This window comes from Harmonia axyridis, chromosome 4 (assembly GCF_914767665.1).
Source record: "Harmonia axyridis chromosome 4, icHarAxyr1.1, whole genome shotgun sequence".
NCBI lineage: Eukaryota > Metazoa > Arthropoda > Insecta > Coleoptera > Coccinellidae > Harmonia > Harmonia axyridis.
The window spans coordinates 46,359,975-46,382,754 of NC_059504.1; the positions used below are offsets into that span (position 1 = coordinate 46,359,975).

The 22,780-nt window shown below is 34.1% G+C and overlaps 1 protein-coding gene across 2 annotated transcripts in view; it reads left to right on the forward strand.

The window, feature by feature from the left end:
* LOC123679169 (ATP-binding cassette subfamily C member 4-like) overlaps positions 1-22,780 on the forward strand; it is a 46,419-nt gene that overhangs the window by 6,053 nt on the left and 17,586 nt on the right. For both annotated transcript variants that reach the window (XM_045616596.1, XM_045616597.1), the window contains exons 2-3: positions 6,963-7,296; positions 20,120-20,230. In XM_045616596.1, the coding sequence (XP_045472552.1) occupies positions 7,223-7,296; positions 20,120-20,230 (185 nt within the window). In that variant the 5' untranslated portion in view covers positions 6,963-7,222. The remainder of the gene's footprint in view (positions 1-6,962; positions 7,297-20,119; positions 20,231-22,780) is intronic.

Below are 22,780 nucleotides of genomic sequence, written 5' to 3' on the forward strand. Positions count from 1 at the left end.
CGATATTACCACCAGTAAATGACATATCTTGTAAGGAGGTGAGTTCGTCTCAATGTTTCAGAAAAACCCCACTGATTTTACAGAAACATCGGTCATACACTCATACATTATTTAACATTCAAGAATGCATACTCGATCTCCAAATGAATCATATTTATTGATTGCGGTAAATTCAAAGTATTTCTTCGTCAGTTTGATGAGCATTTCCGCCCATCTCGATAAAAAGTCACTATCTCTCATACGCGAGGCTTCACCAGAGATTTTGATTTTGAGAGTTGTTTCATCGTCGAGGAATTTTCTTAAACACTGCTATAATTTTTCGTTTCGACATTCGAGAGTACCGATCTTAACGGTTGCATTACTAGAGATGGTAATTTAGCCCTAGGAGGTTGTTATTGGTGTTATTGATGTGGTAGTCTTTCCTGATTAGGAGAAGTGCTATTTCAAATCATTCGTAATTTATAGATGGTGTTGTTGCCTTATATGGAAATTATTGTGGCATTTGTAATAAGCATAATTTATTGATATATGGTTAATATCACGAACGTCATTCCTAAATCTCTGTATGAATTGCGATTGAAGAAATTCATAATAATATCTAGTAACTTGAAAAATGATTTTGCTCATCATCAAAATCTAGTTCTTTTACAGAAAAGCATAAAAACAGTCAATAACATACAGTGTTTTTCCTAACTACGGTATGAAACTTTTGAGTGTGATTCATTTGGTTGATTAAAAAAAGGTCCTATGAATTTAGGAGTTACTTCGTTTTTGGGATCAGGGCGTTAAAATTAAGAAAAAAACTTTATTTATCAAATATCATAAATATTCTTGAACCAATTCGGTTGAAATTCGGTACATACAGTTATTTCCAGTATAAAGAAGCATACTTTTTTTATTTTTGGTTTTTGTTGAAATGAATTAAATTTTTGTTTCATCGAACAAAGCGTACTAGGGAGAGACCAAATTGAATTTTCAATTCCTCAATGTACAAAAATAAAAAACTTCGAAAAAAGTCAGTGGCATACTTTTTTCTAAAAAATTTTTGGTTGTGGTGCGCACTGAAACGCCACTGGACCTAATAATTTCAATCTAGTTTGTACCAAATAAGTACCTCATCATTTCAAATACCTGTACCAAATTTCAATCAAATCATTTTAGGCATATTTATGATATACATATTATAATTACTGTTTTTTTTAAACTTCAGCGCCCTGCATCCTGCATCTCAGAAACGAAGCAACTCCAAGCAGCATATCAAATCAAATCAAATTTATTTCACATATTATTACAGAACATGCGGTAATAATTAATAGTCAATAAAAAATACAATGAGCCAAATATATGTGCATAGGAACTTTTTTTTAATCGACCTAACGAATCACCCTATTAAGTTTCGTACCATAGTTTGGAAAAACCTTGTATATAAAATGAGCAACTCAGCATTAACCTAATTAAATTTAATCAATCTCAAAATTACTAATGAAAAAATTAGAAAAGCACTGACGTTAAGTCAGGAGATTTTTAGCGCTCAATTCTATGGACTTCAAAGATGGAAAAGGCACATAAATGAACAAGCGCTAAAAAACTGCTGACTTCACATTTCCGACGCTATATTGGATATGTTATTACCTCAGAGTAATAGTAATAAAAAGCAAATTTTGTCCCCAACATCAACTATTAACTTTGACATGAAGCGCGCGGAAATGCAAACATATTAGTGATACGATATTTCACTCAATTCGCGAGTTTCTCTACAAAGAACGCACTTCCTATGTTCCATTAGTGAATCAACGTTTCATATTAACTCAAAATATATTGAAAGAAATACCTAAATATATCAGAAATTCAGAAAACAAACTTCTAGCGCGCCAAACGACGTGAAACAACCGATGACACCAGGAGAGCAAATATTGCCAAACCTTGAATTTCAGCAGGTAGATACAGAAAATAATAAATATTCTGCTTATTATATATTCGACAAGTAGGAAGAATATCGGATTCCAAATATTGCATATTTAATCGGGAACCACTCAAATGAATATACTTCATTCAATATAATATACATTCATAACGATATAGTGAAATTGTGGGTTTGAAAACTTATCACAATAGACAACGTAATATATAACCATGTTGGGGACATGTAAAAATTGCTTAGAGAAATGTTTATTACTCTAGGGTTATTACTGAAATTTTAGGTTTTTCATATTCTCCTGGAATTACTGAAAAATTGTGTAATTTTTTCTATACCCAGATAATTTTTGCTATAGTTCTTTTCCTTCGAGAGTTATCGTGTTAACAGGCGTGTTTTCACATGTGTGAATATTTTGGAATCGTCCCTATTTGATATTGAGCGTTTTGTGAGCGCTGTTTCAAAGGGTATTTTTTTTTAGACTTGAGGACATCGAACCAGGCGGAAATATCTTGCTGGTTCCTTCTAAATAAATGAAACGACGTGTGAAATCAATGTTTCGAAATTGGAGCTTCACATTGGAAGCCATCTATCCATATAAGTTCCGATTTCGTCTTCCGAGAATCTACCATCGTAACTCTTTGACCTGCCATTTTTAATGCCCTATAGATGGAAAAACCCGCTTTTATTACGGCAAAACGAGAGTGAGTCAGTCTTTTCGGTATTGTTGTTGCCCATTCCATAGCTCCGGGCAGTTTCGAAACGAATCTGGACTGAATTGGCCAGCGAGGAATCCTCTGAATCACTTCTTGGAATCACCAACCTCTATCGTTCTAGGTATTATAGCCGATTAACAACTCGCAGTTTGAATATCTTTTTGTCCATTATTATAGAATATGAAAAGATGAAGGTGATTCTTTTTTGGGATGCGGGAATGGAAAATTAAAGACACCTAAAAAATTAAGGTTATTCAATAGCAGTTTTACCTCGAGTTTTACTGAAGTCGATGCAGATGTGAATATATCACAAAAGAACAAAACATATTTCGAAAAATCAAGAGCTTTTGAGCGCTCGTTAGGTATTCAAGCATGAATGCTGTATATGAAGTGATTTTCCAATTTATATCCAACAACAGAAAAGGAAAGTACATAAACGAAAATTAATCGTAAATTACAATTAGAGTTTCCTTTGAGTCCGGTATTTAGTTTCAGAATATTACTGTTAAAATTACTGTTTTTTTTTTAACTTTCAAGTATGGAATAAAACCTTGAACGTTTGTTTTTCAGTTCAAGTTCAAACTTAGAAATTGTGCAAAATACAGGATGGTTCACCGCGATGGCCTATTAGGAGTTTATGGAAAACTGATCACAATTTTGTGCTGAAAGTTTGCATGTTGTAGTTTGTGACAATGATCTTCCTGCCTAAAATATTTTCAGATCTCTATAACTACCGGTTATACCGGAAACAAACTACTACTTCTTTATTTCAAATGGTACATCCAGTACCAGCTCTTTTGGTGACAATTTCAGCAATATGCCATATACCTTGTGTAAAAACTCCACGGTTCATGAGTTAATGGGATTCTTATGAAAAAAATGGTGGCGACGAGGATTCACTTTTTTTTTTGAATATTTCTGCAAAAAAGTTTTTCTCGAAAAAACCTTGATCATTTTCGATTCTGCGAATACCTAGTAAAATGATCCTGTTCACGGTTTGAACGAAAAATGTACAGAGTGTTTATCAGAAGATCATGAACGTGGACAACTCAAATTCGTCAAAATTCAAGATTTTCAAATAAGAATCTTTATTTTTTTATCATTTCAGTCGATTCTACGTATAAAAAAAATGGGGGTTACTCAAGCAAACCCTAAACCTGAAATGAATACTTCAAGAATTATCGAGGAATAACTTTGAATGAGAAAAAAACCGCAATTTCTAACTGTGTGGATTAGTCTGTGCTTTCGGAAAACACAGATAGTAACTAAAATTCAATGTTTCTATAACAAAATTTGACATTTCAAGAATGGTTATGAATTAGTCGTAATTGAAAATTATATTGGTTGGTGGATTCCTCAACATTCCTAACGAAAAATGAGTTATAATTCATGAAATGTAAAATGCATTTATTCTAACATCGATTTAGATTCTTTCTGTGTTTTCTGGACTACTCACAGACTACTTCACACGGTTAGGAATTGCTGTTTTTTCCTCATTTAAAGTTCTTCCTCAATAACTCTTGAAGTATTCATTTTTTGTTCGTAGATTCGACTGCAATAATAAAAAATATGGGTTCTAGTTTGAAAATCTCGAGTTGTAATGAATTTGAGTTGTCCAAGTTCATGACCTTCTTATGAACACCCTGTAAATTTTTCGTCCAAACCGCAAACAGGTTTATAATACTACGTATTTGCTGAATCAAAAATGAGAATGGTTTTTTTGAAAAAAACTTTTTCTGCAGAAATATAAAAAAAGTGAGTTCGCGTCGCCACAATTTTTCTCATGAGAATCACATTAACTCATGAGTTCTCAGATAAGGTATAAAATATTGTTGAAATTGTCATCAAAAAAGCTATCTAATGATGTAGAAATATACTGAGTGTATGGGCCATTTGAAACAATGAAGTAGAAGTTTGTTCCCGGTATAACCGGAAGTTGTAGAGGTCTGAAAATATTTTAGGGAGACAGATCATTGTCGCAAACATGAAAATTTTAAGCACCAAATTTTGATTAGTTTTCCATAAACTCCTAATATGTCATCGCGGTGTATAAGTGTGTGAATTACTGATTTTTTTCATCTTGAGGATTGGTTGAAACGTTTGTTTTTGAGTTTTAACTTAAAAATTGTGGAAGTATAAAAAACAAATGTTTTTCTTTCTGAGGCTGATAAAAATCTTCTACGAAGTGAATTGTGATAACTATATTCAAATCTCTTCCAGAAAACTTCCAATAAAATCCGGACTCTCACACAATTACATTCATTAACCAGACATTCCAACGATTCCCACGGCTGGTTCAACAATGTCCACCGCACCCACCCGATTTAAGTACCCGGTACGCCATTCAGTTCCTCATGACTTACGCACTTGGCCGTGGTCAATCGAATGCATCGCTTGGCTTGCAACAATTCAATTCATCTCTTTCCGAACATGAATACTTAATTAGACAACCGCTTTATGGGCGAAACCCACATGGTGGTAATAGAAACAATCAAGCGGTTAAATGGAGAGCGACAAGCGAAAAGAGTTGACTAATCGACTGTTCAATTGGCGGTTCAGTTGAATTTGCTGCCCGCAACAGAGGCTGAATGCATGTGTTCTAATCTAAGATCGTTTATCGATGAAGATGATTGTTGTTTGGTGTTTGTAATTATTATTTCTTGATTTGATTGTGGTGTTTTTGTTTTCGGAGTTTCTCCGGTTCAACCTCGGGTTCAAACCAGTTAAAGAGGCTTTACGTATTGGAAGGCTTTAAATTTTAATTGGTTGATGATCCATTATTTATTCAAAGCGCTTAAATGATTTAGTACGATATTTAATTTTGTATGAAAGACCATTGATTCTACAGGGTGAGTCGATAGTGTTCGATCGGTCAATAACTCTTGGAACATTTGGGCTAAGAGAAAATGATTCAAATTTTGACGGAATCGACAGCTCATAAGCTTAAATTATTTTCTCTATTTCAGATTCGTGATGAGTTCATTACAGTTCTAAAAACAGGGCTGAAATGATCTCATTACAGCATTGTTTTCATTATTTTTTTCGTTTTGTGGTTGTCTACACAGACTTCCAATCTTATCAAAAGTTAACACACGTCAAGTGTCAATATAATATGGAATTATGAAATGATTTTCCGCAATTATTCGCAATTTGTCTTAATTATTTTGGTTTTATATTGATTTCATCAGACATAATGAACGAATTTGATGCGTAATTATGAATTATTTTGAAATTCAAAACATACGATTCAAATTCAAATCCATAATCTGGCAATTTTTTGTAACAGTCACACCAACTGCCAAGATACAATACAAATGTCACTAGGATGTATAATCATTTATAATTTGGTCAAAATAAATGTTTCCAAATATTTTGATGATTTCTTTGATTTGGCTTATCTTTAATTGATATACTTGTAGATTTGAGAAGTTGAGAGCTCTTATCCCTTTGAAATATGTAGTATGCGTGAAAAGTATACTGCCAGCCCCAATACAAAACATGAAATGCCAAGCATTTCGAAAATTATCCATTTTAGGCACAACATGTCCAGAAAAAAAATGAAGACTACTCACTAGGCTATTCCATAGGCAAAAAATATTCAGGCCGTGCCATTTGAAAAAATAGACTTATTGACAGGTTATTTCAAAAAAATTGCAGTGTCTTTCGAACTACTTGTAGAGTGATCCGAAATTTGCAGAAGACTTGAAAACTTTTTGGTGATCCAAAAAAAAAATATCGTACAATTATCTCGAACGGTTTTCAAGATATGATCTTCAGTTTAAATCTTTATATCCACGAAATTTGACAAAATAATCGTCAAAAAGTACCACAGAGGAGAAGAAAGTCCAAGAAATTTGAATTTCTTGGAGATTAGGAGTATGATACGAAAATTGGGCATTCACATTTGAAAAATCAAGGTGGTATCCTGTTCCACCATTTTCGGATCAGCCTGTAGAGTCGAATAATTTGAAAGTATGAACCATTCTTCGAGCCCAAAAGTTCAAAGAGTTATCGACCGATCGGGCACTATTGCTGTATTGCCCTGTATATTATTTTAGGAACAGTACTTTATGATTGATGTAGGCTGTGAAAAAGTTCTAATCTTTCTTACTCTTTCTACAAATTGCGATAGCAAACTAATTAAATGATAAATGCGATATAGGAACCGATTATTATTCGATCGTATCATGCATATCTTTTTATGTTTTACGAAACCTAGAAAAAAAGTTTTCACTTCAACGAGTATGCCAGACACATCTCACAAAATTGAATTTACATTTCCAGTATCCTGTTTATACATCGTCTGGTTTCACACAAACACTCTGTTTCAGATCCCAAACGGCAAAGAAAGAATTCTGCAACCTCGGATTTACCTTCAACCCATCATCTGGCACATTTATAGCTGTTCCAGTGGCGTCATAGAAGGAGATTTAATTGAAGAGTCAAGTGCATCCACAAACGTATACCGAGTTCCAGAAAAAAATACAGTCTCGCACTGGTAGATAAAGTGCAGTAGACGTTGGTACGTGCTAAATATAAGTCGGAAAATAAACGATTTTTCTTGTGACTGGGCCTGGTAATTGATGACGAAATGGATACAACGAAAGAAAAGTACAATCCGAATCCAAGGGAGAAGGCTAACCCCCTGTCGGTTCTGTTTTTCACGTGAGTATTCAATTTCACATTTCATCAATAACACGATTGTAGTAGGTAGTGCCAAGAGTTTTTGATAAGGAGAAAAATGTTTCATACGAGTAAATAAATTAAATCTTTCAATGTAAAGAGTTTCCCCATGAGGGGTTTAATTTCGATATAACAAAATAGTGATATAAAGGGTGTTTTTTTAGAGCTATAGAACTTTAAATTGCAATAAAACAACGATAGATTATTCGATTGACATGAATTTTATTTATCCGGAAGATAATCTTGTGGCATTACATTTTAAATATGATTTCTGGCATATGACCGCCACGGCTGGCTCGGATGTAGTCCAATCTGGACGTCCAATTTTCAATGACTTTTTCCAACATTTGTGGCCGTATATCGGCAATAACACGGCGAATGTTGTCTTCCAAATGGTCAAGGGTTTGGGGCTTATCCGCATAGACCAATGACTTTACATAGCCCCACAGAAAGTAGTCTAGCGGTGTTTAATCACAAGATCTTGGAGGCCAATTCACAGGTCCAAAACGTGGAATTAGGCGGTCACCAAACGTGTCTTTCAATAAACCAATTGTGGCACGAGCTGTATGACATGTTGCGCCGTCTTGTTGGAACCACAGCTCCTGGACATCATGGTTGTTCAATTCAGGAATGAAAAAGTTAGTAATCATGGCTTTATACCGATCACCATTGACTGTAACGTTCTGGCCATCATCGTTTTTGAAGAAGTACGGACCAATGATTCCACCAGCCCATAAAGCGCACCAAACAGTCAGTTTTTCTGGATGTAACGGTGTTTCGACATACACTTGAGGATTAGCTTCACTCCAAATGCGGCAGTTTTGTTTGTTGACGTATTCATTCAACCAGAAGTGCGCTTCATCGCTAAACAAAATAAAATGGACGTAGTGCGCGATACGTATTCCGCACAGAACCATTATTTTCGAAATAAAATTGCACTATTTGCAAGCGTTGTTCAGGCGTGAGTCTATTCATGGTGAATTGCCAAACCAAACTGTGAATAAATCACTTGACAACTGTAAAATCGTTCTCCATCTTGAACAGTAATACAACTTTAAGTTACCTAGTGGTCCACATCATTAGCTTTCAATTTCGGCTATTAAAAATCATTAATCATAGCTTGGTAACGCAATCCATTCACCGTAATAGTTACACCAGTATTTTTGAATAAGTGACGTCCAATCACACCACCAAACCAAAAATCGCACCAAAAAGTGAGACGATGAAGATGATGAGGCTTTTCAACAATCATTCTTGGATTTTTCCAGCTCCAAATGCGAAAATTCCGTTTATGAACGTAGCCACCGAGGTGAAAATGGACTTCTTCACTGAATATGATATTCCGATGAAAATTTGGATGCTTTTCGAGAACCTAATCAGTTGCGAACTGTTACAGCAAAATTTCCATTTTAACAATTTCAATGCTTTTTTGAAGCGTCTATTGTTCCATTGTTAGCGTAGTTTTTCTCATCAAATATTAAAAGTGACAGCCTAAATAAAGACAGCTGTAACGGTGCCGTGCTTGAAAGGCTTTTGGGACATAGTAACAAAGCCTACACTGAACAGGTTCACTAAACTTGCACAAGCTCTAAGTTTCTGGAGGCTCTAACAGAGAGTAGAGATTAACAAATAAAATGAAATGAAAAACAATGCAATTACATTTTAATGTAATGGAAATTCCTTTGAACGGTTTAAAAGAAACGAACATAATCACCAAATGAAGATCCATTTACAACAAACACAGAATCTTTCATATGATAAAAATTGTCGAATGTGAAGCAATTACACACTAGGAATTTGCCGAAAAGGATATTTCACAATAATTACAGCACCTTTCCTTATTTAATCTTCTTTTACTGCCAGTAACACTGTAGCTAGTGTAGCTGGTGCAAGAATGAATGATAAAACAAATTCAAATACTGTTATCTTCTTTGTTTCATTTGTATTTAACAACGATAAATAAGAAGAGGGAATATTCTTCAGTATTTGTTCAGTTTGTTCAAGTTGTTTCTCATTATCGCATTTAATTTGTCGGGCAGGTAATTTCGAAGTAATAAATCAGGTAATCCCGAGGATTATTAAAAAAAGTAGGACGTGTAAGAAGAATTTTATTATTTGTTTTCAGTTATTCATGGCGTAGAATATTCTGTGAAATAAGTAAAAGACTTCTTAGTCACGCATTGAAAACTTAAAATATGATGAATTAAATGAAATTATAATTGCCGTTTCACTTCGAATTATTGAAAATATCAATACCCAAATCGGAAGGCAAATCAAAGCAATATGGAGCAAAGGTTAGGATAGGTTAGGTCAATTGATCTCGCAGTTTCAACGAATTGGTGATCAATAAAAACAGAATTCCATTATTTTATGGAATTGTAATCAATCCATAGTTCGGACTTGCAAGTCAAGTACCTTATTAAAGGTCAAGGATTGTTTTTGTTGTTTTGACAATCGAAATTTCTTCATTCAGTGTTGAAACAATGAAATGTTCATATCGGAAACTTTCAAGTTATTTCGGTAACAACACCATTCTGAAGATTCCGATGAAACAGATCATGGAATGACAATGTGGTTCCGGGATTGGAGAAAATTTATTTGTTCGATTGTTTGAAAAGATTTCAATACCCACTATGAAGGTACTAATGAGTGTTTTTTTTCGAGGTATATAACTTTAAGTTGGCATTACTGTTCAGGATGGAGACCGATTTAACAGCTGTCTAGTGATTTATTCTCAGTTTGGTTTGGCAATTCATCATGAATAGACTCACGCTTGAACAACGCTTGCAAATAGTGCAATTTTATTTCGAAAATAATGGTTCTGTGCGAAATACGTATCGCGCACTACGTCCATTTTATTTTGTTTAGCATGAAGCGCACTTCTGGTTGGATGGCTACGTGAACAAACAAAACTGCCGCATTTGGAGTGAAGCTAATCCTCAAGTGTATGTCGAAACACCGTTACATCCAGAAAAACTGACTGTTTGGTGCGCTTTATGGGCTGGTGGAATCATTGGTCCGTACTTCTTCAAAAACGATGAGGGCCAGAACGTTATAGTCAATGGTGATCGGTATAGAGCCATGATTACTAACTTTTCATTCCTGAATTGAATCATGATGTCCAGGAGTTGTGGTTCCAACAAGACGGCGCAACATGTCACACAGCTCGTGCCACAATCGATTCATTGAAATACACGTTTGGTGACCGCCTAATTTCACGTTTTGGACCTGTGAATTGGCCTCCAAGATCTTGTGATTCAACACCGCTAGACTACTTTCTGTGGGGTTATGTAAAGTCATTGGTCTATGCGGATAAGCCACAAACCCTTGACCATTTGGAAGACAACATTCGCCGTGTTATAGCCGATATACGACCACAAATGTTGGAAAAGGTCATCGAAAATTGGACGTCCAGATTGGACTACATCCGAGCCAGCCGTGGCGGTCATATGCCAGAAATCATATTTAAAATGTAATGCTACAAGATTATCTTGCGGATAAATAAAATTCATGTCAATCGAATAATCGATCGTTGTTTTATTGCAATTTGAAGTTCTATAGCTCTAAAAAAACACCATTTATAAATGATTGCAATATCATTATGAGCTTTAAAATGTTATTTAGGATTTTCCACTAAAAGTGGTAAATTTTTTGAAATCTACAATCATAAATTCTGTATAATCAATTTTTATTCAAACTTTATGATCTCCCTGTTTCTTTGACAAGTGTATTGAAAAGATTTCAACACCCAATATAAAGACACTACAAACATTTTGTCCGTTTCCCTAATTGTGCAGGTGTGTATACTTTGAAATTGAATTTTCTGATCTGAACGTGAGACAATCAATTGTTTGCCTATAGGGGATTGGCTCTGTAGCATCATCACGCTTCAGTAGCAATTTAGCAGTGATTTACGATTCGGATTTCCTGCTCGCAAAATTAATCGAAACAAACGGAATTTGACCTTGGATATCAGATCCCACGCTTTTGTCCTGATAACCACGCTTTTTCACTTATTTTTGATGACTTAAAATTTTGGACAGAATACTGAAAAAGCGTGGCAATCCCAGCAAAAGCGTGGGATCTGATAACCAAGGTCAAATTCCGCTGTAACAACGCCCGGTCAGCCTCCAAAAATAACAATTTCACGGCCGCTGATTGGCATGAAACAAGTTCGAAACGTCGAAAATTGACTTCTGTTCTTGCGAATACAAAGGGGTTTATTATGTTTGTTGCAGTTTACGGTTGGCGACGACATACCGCAGAAGCAGGAAATATCCCTCATTTTGTGCTAGTCTGGTGGATACGTCCTGAAATAATTCTGCACGGTACGGTCGAGCGTGGGGAGTTCTGTTTTCCTTCAACCTTCTCGGAATTCCACGTTGTCTTGATCCTTTGATATTCTTGACAGCTTCGCAACAACGAATCCGAGACAGAAACTCTCAGCAATCCAGTCAACCTGTCACATTCGACTTTAATGATGCTAGACATATGACACTTACGGATAAGGAATTTACTCAGAGTAATAAACATACATAGAAGGTGCATATGTCATTTTCAGTAAGCAAAGTTTGTCCCCAACATGAACTATCAAATTTGACATGAAGCGGGCGGAAATGAAAACATATCAGTGATACGATATTTCACTCAATTCGCGAGTTTCTCCACAAAGAACATACTTCTTATGTCCCATAGTGAATCAACGTTTTATATCAACTCAAAATATATTGTAATAAATACTTAAATTTATCAGAAATTCAAAAAACAAACTTCAAGCTCGTCAAACGACGTGAAACAACCGATGATACTAGGAGAGCAAAAGATGCCAAACCTTTTTTTTCATCATATGATGTGCAATTTTGAATGCAAATCTAGTGGATGATATTTTTTCTGGAACAGTGCCCGATTCTTTCCTCAGAAACTATTTTTTTGGTGGATCACCAGTAGTTTGAAAAATGTAAAAGAAAACTTTGTTCCAGTACTATACATTTTGGTTTTTTGTAATTGTATGGTTTACCCTTTTCGAGGAGAAAATTTCAAACGATTCTCATAAACCTTTAGAAATATCCAAATTATTATTATTAAAGAGATCCATTTAGTGAGCTGTGATGAATAAATTAATAAGTTGTGGTACTCATTTATCAAATCTGTAGCGAAGAAAACAAAGTGTTTACGAGCCTTTTTTTTTCTTAAAATTATCCAAGGAATCTCTCATGTACCTCCAAATTAGAAACAACCTGTATAGACTATATTATACATCTTGTATAACAATATCATCGAGTTTTTCGAGATAAATAAAATTTCAAATCAAATATAATTTGAGTCACAAATATACACGTCAGTCTCATCAAGAAATCTACACTTAGTTAAGCCTTTGATAAGGTCAATTGCTCAGAGTAATAAACATAGATAGAGGGAGCATATGCCATTTTCATTGAGTAAATGTTGTCCCCAACATGAACTATCAAATTTGACATGAATCGGAAATGAAAACATATCAGTGATACGATATTTCACTCAATTCGCGAGTTTCTCCATAAAGAACATACTTCTTATGTCCCATAGTGAATCAACGTTTCATATTAACTCAAAATATATTGAAATAAATACCTAAATATATCAGAAATTCAGAAAACAAACTTCAAGTGCGCCAAACGACGTGAAACAACCGATGACACTAGGAGAGCTAAAGTTGCCAAACCTTGGATTTCAGGAGGTAGATTCAGATAATAACAAATATTCTGCTTATTATGAATTCGACAATTAGGAAAAATATCAGATTTCAAATATTCAAATTTGCATATTTAATCGGGAATCACTCAAATACATATATTTAATTCAATATAATATACATTCATAACGATATAGTAAAATTGTGGATTTGAAAATATATCACAATCCGACAACGTAATTTAACCATGTTAGAAATGCGTATTCCCTCTATCTATGTTTATGACTCTATGGGAATTTATGATCGATAGTAGAAAAAAATAAAAAAAATTATCAATACACAATGTATAGGGTGATTCACTTATCTTGGTAACCCCAAATTTCTCGAAAACGGCCGAATATGTTTTATTCCCTAAACGGTATTTTGTACGAGACAATGTTGACTTGTATTGCGCGTAAAAGTCGGCGAGAAGAATATAGAAGCCAGCCGTCGAGACGCTTTCCCAGGAACTCCTTTTTTTTTGCTATTCCGCAGATGAGTCAATTCTAATGTTTTCATCTGGAATTTTTGTGTTAGATTATATAAATGTGGTCAATGCGAGGGTAGACATTTGGATGACATTATTTCTAAAGAATTAATTCGTAAATAGTGTGTTTTTATAATCATTAAACATATTCTCGATAAAAGGCTTTCAATCGATTTTCTACATACAGGGTGTTCCTAAATTGGAGGTACAAATGAAAATGACCGATCCTCGGATCATTGACCCGCAAACTCTTTGTTTTCGAGATACAAGGTGTTAAAGTTTGATTTCTTCAAAGTTTTTTTTCCCATATCACATATTCACAAGATATTCAACCTCAATTTGGCAAAGAAATTCAATTTAAAGTTCTCCTCATGTGGCATGCTAATTTTGAATGCAGGATAAATCTACACAGTGATTTTTTTTCTGGAACATTGCTCGATTCTTTCCTCCAGACCTTTTTTGGTAGACCAGTGATGGTAGTTTTGAAAAATGTAAAAAGAAACTTTGGTCCAGTACTACATATTTCGGTTTCTTGTAGTTTTTTCGTATCTGTTACCGATATCGAGAAAAAAATTCGGTAGTAATCTTCAGGAAAATCCTAATTATTTTAAAGATCCAGTTAATAAGCTGCGTTGAAGAAGTTGATAAGTTTTATGAATATTCACCCAATCTCTAGCAAAGATTAATAAAGATTCGATGAACTGGTATAATCATTACAAAAAAATCCAAAGATAAGAACCACCCTGTATCTCGAAAACCTAGCGTCTGTGAACCTATGTTTATGGGACTATTTTTCTTGAAATTATCCAAGAAACCTCTTATTTTCCTTTGTAACTTCTATTACCTGTATATTTTTAATACATCTTCTTTAATAATATTCACGAGTTTTTCAAGATATATAAAATTTCAGATCAAATATTATCTGAGTCGCAAATATACATATCAGACTCATCAAGAAACCTACACTCATGCAATCAAAACTTTGATTAGATAAATTGCAAATCAGCTATAAAACTAACGTTTATTAAGTACCAGACGACATTGATGTAACTAGACATAAATCTTGAATAAAAAGAATGACAAAACAAAGAAAAACAAGACCATCCTCAGATTCATCTTCTATGCAGAATAAAGGCTCCAGTTGTCAAACCTTCTTTGTCAAATCTACCCACAAATTAGCTTGGACAGCTGCCGTCCTCCTGTTGTGTACATCACATAATTCAAAATGTTCATAACACCGTAGTTGATTCAATAATTGCTGTTGTCCGGAAATAGTTCTGCGAATCCTCGTGCCAAGGGATCCCTAGATGAACCCTGTTTAATGGACCCTGAAGATGAGGTATAAAGCAGAGTTTACGATCCTAGTTTACTACTGTTTTTAGAGATAATTAAATAGTGTGAATCATAGTGTGATATTAATATAAGTTGTCCCTAACTTGGAGGTACAAACAAAAATGACAGAATTCTCAGATCATTTTAAGAATTTTTTTTTTCAAGTTTTTCTTTCTCATAGCACCTTATCTCCACAAGATATTTAACTTGAATTTGGCATAGATATTTCAATTTGAAGTTTTTATTATGTGATATGCTAATTTTGAATGCAAATCTACAAGGTGATATTTTGTCTGGAACAGCCTGATTTTTTCTCCCAGAACTTTTTTTGGTACATATTTCCCAATCTGTATCGAAGATTAGAAAAGTAGTAGGAGTACAAAAAAAAAGCACCCTGTTACTCGGAAACAGAGAGTTAGCAGGCCTACGATTATAAAGAACATTTGGCCAATGACATGTTTATGGTAATATGGTGATCGATTTTTCTTTTTTTGGAAATAAAACATTTATTGCATTTTCATCACATCTGGCTCATTATCCTCAATCTATATATGAGCTGAAAAATGTATTAAATATCATGATTGAAATACGCAGTGTTTTGAAAAATGCTTGGTAATAATATATAATCTTAGTTTTTATTCAAATCTGTTTTTCTTTCTTTTTATATTTCGTTGTTCTGCTATCAATTTGAGCATCTACGACTTAATTCAAAATTTCGGATTAGAATTCTTCTCAACAATAGGAAAGAACATTATCCTGATATAACACTGATCTCCAGCATTGTTATAGAAGTTATATGAGTTTGTATTTTATTCAATTTCTAGCAGATATTCGAAGCTGAATAATATTGAGCTCTTGAAATTCTTATGTTCTTTCGACGATTCGAATTATACCTATCTACCCCAAAGGGATTGTCAACCAATAGTCCTCAGGCTCATATTTGTACCCTTTTACGCCTGATGAAGTTTCACTTAATCAGAGATTAGGACCCTTTGCCGTGATTTTCTCACATAAAAAATATCTCTTGAACACAAGAAACTGATAGACCTTCCAAAGATGGTGCCTCCAGAGCTTATCGTCTGGAAGGTTTGTGTTTATAACAGACACCCTTATTTTTTGTTATCTCCATTCTCATTACACTTGGATATATGTATGCAGCGTGTTGGAGGTTTTTTTTTATAATTGTGAAAGCGGTTTTCTAGGTATGTGATTTGTGGTGAATGAGATTAAGGGTGTCTATACGAAATCAATCATATAATGAATTCGCTTTTATATTTGTATTGGTTTAATATTTCCTCAGAGTAATAAACATAGATAGAGGGGGCTTATGTAATTTTCAGTAAGCAAATTTTGTTCACCAAATTCGACATGAAGCGCGCAGAAATCAAAACATATCAGTGATATTATTCACAAACAACGCACGCCTTATGTCCCATAGTGAATCAATGTTTCATATTAACTCAAAATATATTGAAATAAATACCTAAATATATCAGAAATTCAGAAAACAAACTTCGCGAACGCGCGACATGAAACAACCGATGACACTAGGAGAGCAAAAGTTGCCAAACCTTGGATTTCACCAGGTAGATACAGAAAATAATAAATATTCTGCTTATTATAAATTCGACGAATAGGAAAAATATCGGATTCCAATTATTTAAATTTGCATATTTAATTGGGCATCACTCAAATAAATATATTTCATTCAATATAATATACATTCATAACGATATAGTAAAATTGTGAATTTGAAAATATATCACAATCCGACAACGTAATCTTACCATGTTGGGTGCATGTAAAAATTGCGTAGACTCCCTCTATCTATGTTTATTACTCTATGAATATTTCTGATCAGAAAGTTTCTGATTTAATCGATTTAAAAAATTAACTCCCCCTGATATTTTCACACTTTATGTTTTAGAATGTATAGAATAAAAAAAACTCTTCTTTTTCTTCTTCTACATTTTCATGAAATTTTTGTTTGTATGTTCTTCTCTTTAAAAAACGGAATAAGAAAATTAAGTTAATGTCGATACTATTCATTTTTCCCATTTTTTAATGTTTTTGGCTGCTTTCTTCAGAAAATATTGATGCCTGAACCCAGACGGGCTCTCCATAAGTTTCATCCTTCATGGTGTACCATTGGTATTTCTGATTGTACACGATTGTATGTTTCTAGTTCATCTGGCACGGTGTCAAATTACTCGAAAGGCATTTCTCTAGGAAGCTAAGCAAGGATACGGTTGCAACAGATGTTGCGAATTTTCAGGATATTCAGTTACCCCACTCTGAAGGTCATGGACGTTTTATTGTTCCATGGGTATCCATGACATAATTCGGATAAGTGGCCGCAAAATCATGGAAGCAAAGCTGAACAACCAGAAAATATTGGTGGGAGAGCGTAATCGTTATTTGTCAAAGGTTTCTATTTTGTTTATTCTTTTGCATTAAGAGAAGATCCTATATACTTCACGTCAGTTCTTTTATGTTATTCAAGCCTTTATTCTTAATATTTTTAAGCTAGAGAAAACATTCACAAATGTTTACATATTGGAGAAAGTAAAAATCGAAATATTCAGTTATAATATCTCAAGAGCTTAGACAATATTCGATTATACACCGATTCACGAAACTCGAGTGGTGTTTCGCGAACTACGTCGAGTGAAGAGGTTCATATAATCGAAATATATTGTCAATGCTCGAGTGGTATTCGTTACGATTATATAACGAATAATTTAAATAACTATAACCAAAACACTGCATTTTGATAATTCAATGACATTTCACTGAGGTTGACTTTTATTTTTTGGCGAACGTCCAACTATGTTACTATGGAAATGATCCCAATATGACAGAAGATGAAACACCAAAACGATTATACCACGTCATCAAGGTGTATATTCTCTTATCAATACGCCGTAACTATGGGAAATTTACGGATTCTATTGGTTCATCACAACATGAGTTGTATAATCAGCATAATAATTGTCAAGCAAAAAAAAAATTAATAGTTTACAAAAAAAATCTTTTTCAAATTTTAAACATTGATTAGATGATTAAGATTGAGCACCTATACTCAGATCAAAGTGAATAGTCATCTTGAAAGAATTCCGTCACATAACTCTCTTTTTCGTAGACTCGGTATCATAAACATTTCCCAATTCGTGAAGAAATAAATGCAGCTGTAAAGTGTTGAACGCTCTCAATTTCTGTTCAAAGGCTAGATTTATGAGCCTTTAAAAATAAGAATCGTGCTGAGGTGACGTAGTAAAAGGAAAAGGGATAATCCGATATTTGGTTTCACTGTCGACAATCGTCAAACATGTCTTTATAGGCTCGTTAGCTTTATCTTGATGACTGAAATAATTCCTGTTTGAAAGTGAAATGAATTAAATTTTATGTTATGTTTCTTATTTCGTTTCTCTTAATTGAATTAACTCAAAGCTGAACGTCCAGAAATTATATTCTTGAATTTTTATCTGATTTCGGTATTATACTGCGCTGGATTGAAAGTGATAAAACTAATAAAAAATATGGAAAGAATTGACTTGGCGTCAAAAGTTCTTGAAGTTTTTTCATTTATGCGCCTATTGCGCTATTAGAGACAACATAATTTCATATAGGGACATATGAGATGCGAGTTATTATGATGTCTTTGTTGTCGGTTATTTATGGGGTTCCGATCGATCTTGCTGAGAATCGGCAAGGACATTTGATTGATTATTTTACTCATTATATCTAGAAACTCCATTTCATCCTAGACAAATCGATATTCGAATTGAATTTTCTTAGCTTCTGGCAATCAATATTTTTTGCCACCTTCCTTATTTCTGGAGGAGTAAGTACTTCTAAGTCGCTATCACTGTTCATAATATAAATACATATATCCGAAAATCTGTCAGATATTTCATAAGTTGTCAAACTATAATTATCATAGACATATGCATTTATATAGCAACCAACCATTCCAACAATTGCGATTTCTATCAAATTCCGTTTTAATTTATCACTACAGGAAAAATAAAAAGATTGTGGGAATTGTAATAATTTGAAAATACAAAATCCTACATGTATCATCAGGAGCAATCGAAGAAAAAATTTAACACCGTTTAACACGGCAGCAGAATAAATTGACCCCCTTGGCTGAATTCCTAGCCAAGCGTAGCGAGGCTATGAACTATCAGCCGCGGCAGTCAATCTACACCTTTGCTGCCTAGTAAAACAAATAACTATTGTATGAAGCTTGAAATTCTCTATTTTTAATATATAGAGTTTTCATTTTGAATAGCCCGCTATCTAGGTAGCTGTCACTTTAAAAACCTTGAAGCTTTAATCTTTTGACATTTGAAAAGAAAAACTACGCTATTACTAGAAATGGAACTGGAGATTCATGGCTACTTGACTTTAGCTAGACTTGAAATCAACTCAAGTTCAAGTCAATAAGGTGCCTGCTATTTCGTTTGTTTGTCACCTTGGGTTGAATTATGCGGTACTGATGATCCCTAACAAGGGTGAAACTGGTATATCGCTACTCTCCCTCGATGACATGCAGTCTCCTTGGGTTACTTTCGATTATGATTCCTACGTAATAGCGTGGTAACCTTCTGTTTGACAATGGTTATGTTGATGGCATTTTTACTGATACAACCAGATAGATAATTAATATCGTATGATATTATTACACACTCGGAAATTGTACTTCTTTTTCTTTTCTTCAAGTAGTTGCTTTTTAATGTTAAGTCAAGTACTTGATGACTAAATACATGACTTGACATTGAAGAAGCACTACTTGACTTGAACTTGAGTTGATTAAATTGTTAAAATTCACTCAAAGCTGATGAACGTTTTGTAGTTACGTTTAGCAACGTTACCACGTGAAAGATAAGGTTTCTCCCAATGCTCCAGAATCGATCCAAAACCTCAAAGATGGAATTCGTGAAGCTATAGAGGAGATACAGTCGCAAATTGGTCATGAAAAGGATATGGTGCTACAACCATAGACGTTAAGGCCATTTGGCTGATATATCGAGATATCGTTTGTTGTCGTTAATGACATACCTTCCTCTTTACAATGAAATGAACCATTAATTTCTCTCAAAATATATAAGTTTTTTTCCAAAGTCAAAGGGAATTCCCTTATTGGAAAACCGTTTACAAGCAGAATCTCTCAGATCTGAAATATTGAGTTTTTTCTCAATGATTTTGTTTGAATTTCGAAGCTAATTTGGTGAGTGCAAATTCAATCGAATTAAATATGGACTTTTTTTCAGATACACACTGCCAATGTTCAAGAAAGGTTCGAGTAAGGAACTCGATGTGGATGACCTCTACAACCCACTGCCGTTAGATAGAAGTCAACACCTAGGCGACAGATTAGAAGCGTAAGTACAATGCCTCCTTTTACACTATACGCTGAGATAGGTTTGAGATATCGCCAACTGCGATTATTTTCGATGTGAAATGATTAGCGGAGTTGCTTTCGAAGTGCAATCTTTAATTTCAATGAATTGGCGTCTCTATTAATAGTAATTACCCAACGGGAGTGTTATTAGAGAATTAATGAAGTGTTAGGAAGGGTATTGAGGTTTGATGTCTTGTTAAGTCCAGCATTTCATACAATATAATTGTAGTAGTGTCGTTGAATGAGCTCGTGATGAATATAACACGGGTAGATCGGTATCTGAGAGAAGGACAATCAGATTATTGACCACTTGAAGGTCTTATCTAAATTAATTGATGAAAATTCACTTTTTCATGAACAGGATATTCCGCGAACATGCGATATGAGTATCAGCGATAACCATTATGAGTATTTGAAATTTGATGATGCTATTGTTAATGCATCATGAATTGGCTTACTCAATAATTGCTATAGAATTTATTTTATAACAGTTCAATCATAATTTTGATTTTTCATTAATCTACATAAAATTTTGTGTTATTAATCATTCAGAGAATAATAGTATGGTTTATAGTTTAGAGTTTATTTATATTATATATGTTATGATGACAGCGATCGAAGGAAAATATCTCTGCCAGACTGTCAAATCAAAGATTTGTAAGATTAATTATGTTCCATTCAAATTCTTATGAAATCAATAATTTATATAAATCCTGATAAGCATAAAAATAGCAGATTAAATCGAAGACAATCGAAACCAATTCTTACTGTGAATTAAAATCAAAATCAATGGTTGACAGCACAAACTTCAATTGGATAATGATCAAGGATGATATAATTTCCAATAATATAGGGTGTTTTTTTCGAGGTATATAACTTTAAGTTGGCATTACTGTTCAAGATGGCGACGGATTTAACAGCTGTCAAGTGATTTATTCTCAGTTTGGTTTGGCAATTCATCATGAATAGACTTCCCCTGAACAACGCTTGCAAATAGTGCAATTTTATTTCGAAAATAATGGTTCTGTTCGGAATATATATCGCGCACTACGTCCATTAGCGATGAAGCGCACTTCTGGTTGAATGGCTACGTCAACAAACAAAACTGCCGCATTTGGAGTGAAGCTAATCCTCATGTGTATTTCGAAACACCGTTACATCCAGAAAAACTGACTGTTTGGTGCGCTTTATGGGCTGGTGGAATCATTGGTCCGTACTTCTTCAAAAACGATGATGGCCAGAACGTTACAGTCAATGGTGATCGGTATAGAGCCATGATTACTAACTTTTTCATTCCTGAATTGAACAACCATGATGTCTAGGAGCTGTGGTTCCAACAAGACGGCGCAACATGTCACACAACTCGTGCCACAATCGATTTATTTGAAAGACACGTTTGGTGACCGCCTATACCGATATACGGCCACAAATGTTGGAAAAGTAATCGAAAATTGGACGTCCAGATTGGACTACATCCGAGCCAGCCATGGCGGTCATATGCCAGAAATCATATTTAAAATGTGATGCCATAAGATTATCTTGCGGATAAATAAAATTCATGTCAATCGAATAATCCATCGTTGTTTTATTGCAATTTAAAGTTCTATAGCTCTAAAAAAACACTCTTTATGTGTATCTGAGAATACTTCAATGCTGAAGAATACTAAATGATTTCAATCATTAAAAATTCCTGGGATTATATAAAGAAATTGACTTGAAAAGCAGCACGTTGAATTACCTTTTTTCATAAAATTTGTATAAACAAGATGGGGGTGATAATATGTATGAGGTGGTCTAAATTTGTTCAACATTGATATTATATTATCGAAAAAACCCATATCAAGTTCAACTAGTGTTCCATTGAAATGTTTTGTACAAATAGTTTATCCTCATGAAACATTGTACTAATTTGAACAATAAATGAGTGAGCTGAGTAATTCAACACGACAAAACGTAAATAATAAGCTGTTAAGTCATTCTTTCTGCGAATTATATTAATGAGCTTTACCAGCCAGCAATTAGACAATACGGAAATTGAGTATGCTTATACAAATGGATATTTGGTTTGTGGTAAGAATATAGTAAAGATAGGCATTGAGAAGACAATGCAAATATGCAGCTTGGAATTTTTGCTTGGATGACTAAAAACATTTTTTCTTAGAAATTATATAATCTTTCCTCTCCATTCCACTAAGAGGTACCTTTATTATGAGGAAGTTGAACTTGTGCGCTTTTGTTCTAATAAACAAAAATTTGATTTCGTTATAAAGTCAATTCGAATTTTGAGATCAGAATTGACCATTTGATTTGGTTGGATGGTCCGAATGCAGTGGCGGATCCAGGATTTCTTCAAAGGGGGGAGGTTGTTGTAGTGGGGCTCACAGTAACGAATGCACTTGAAAGTTATACAGAAGGAGAATTGAAAAGTCTTTTTTCCATTTTTAAAAATGACATGGGTCGGTTTAGAGCATCATCGCTATTTTTTCTGAAACTGTTTTAGTGGTGTGCTTGAATAGTATTCTTGAGTAGT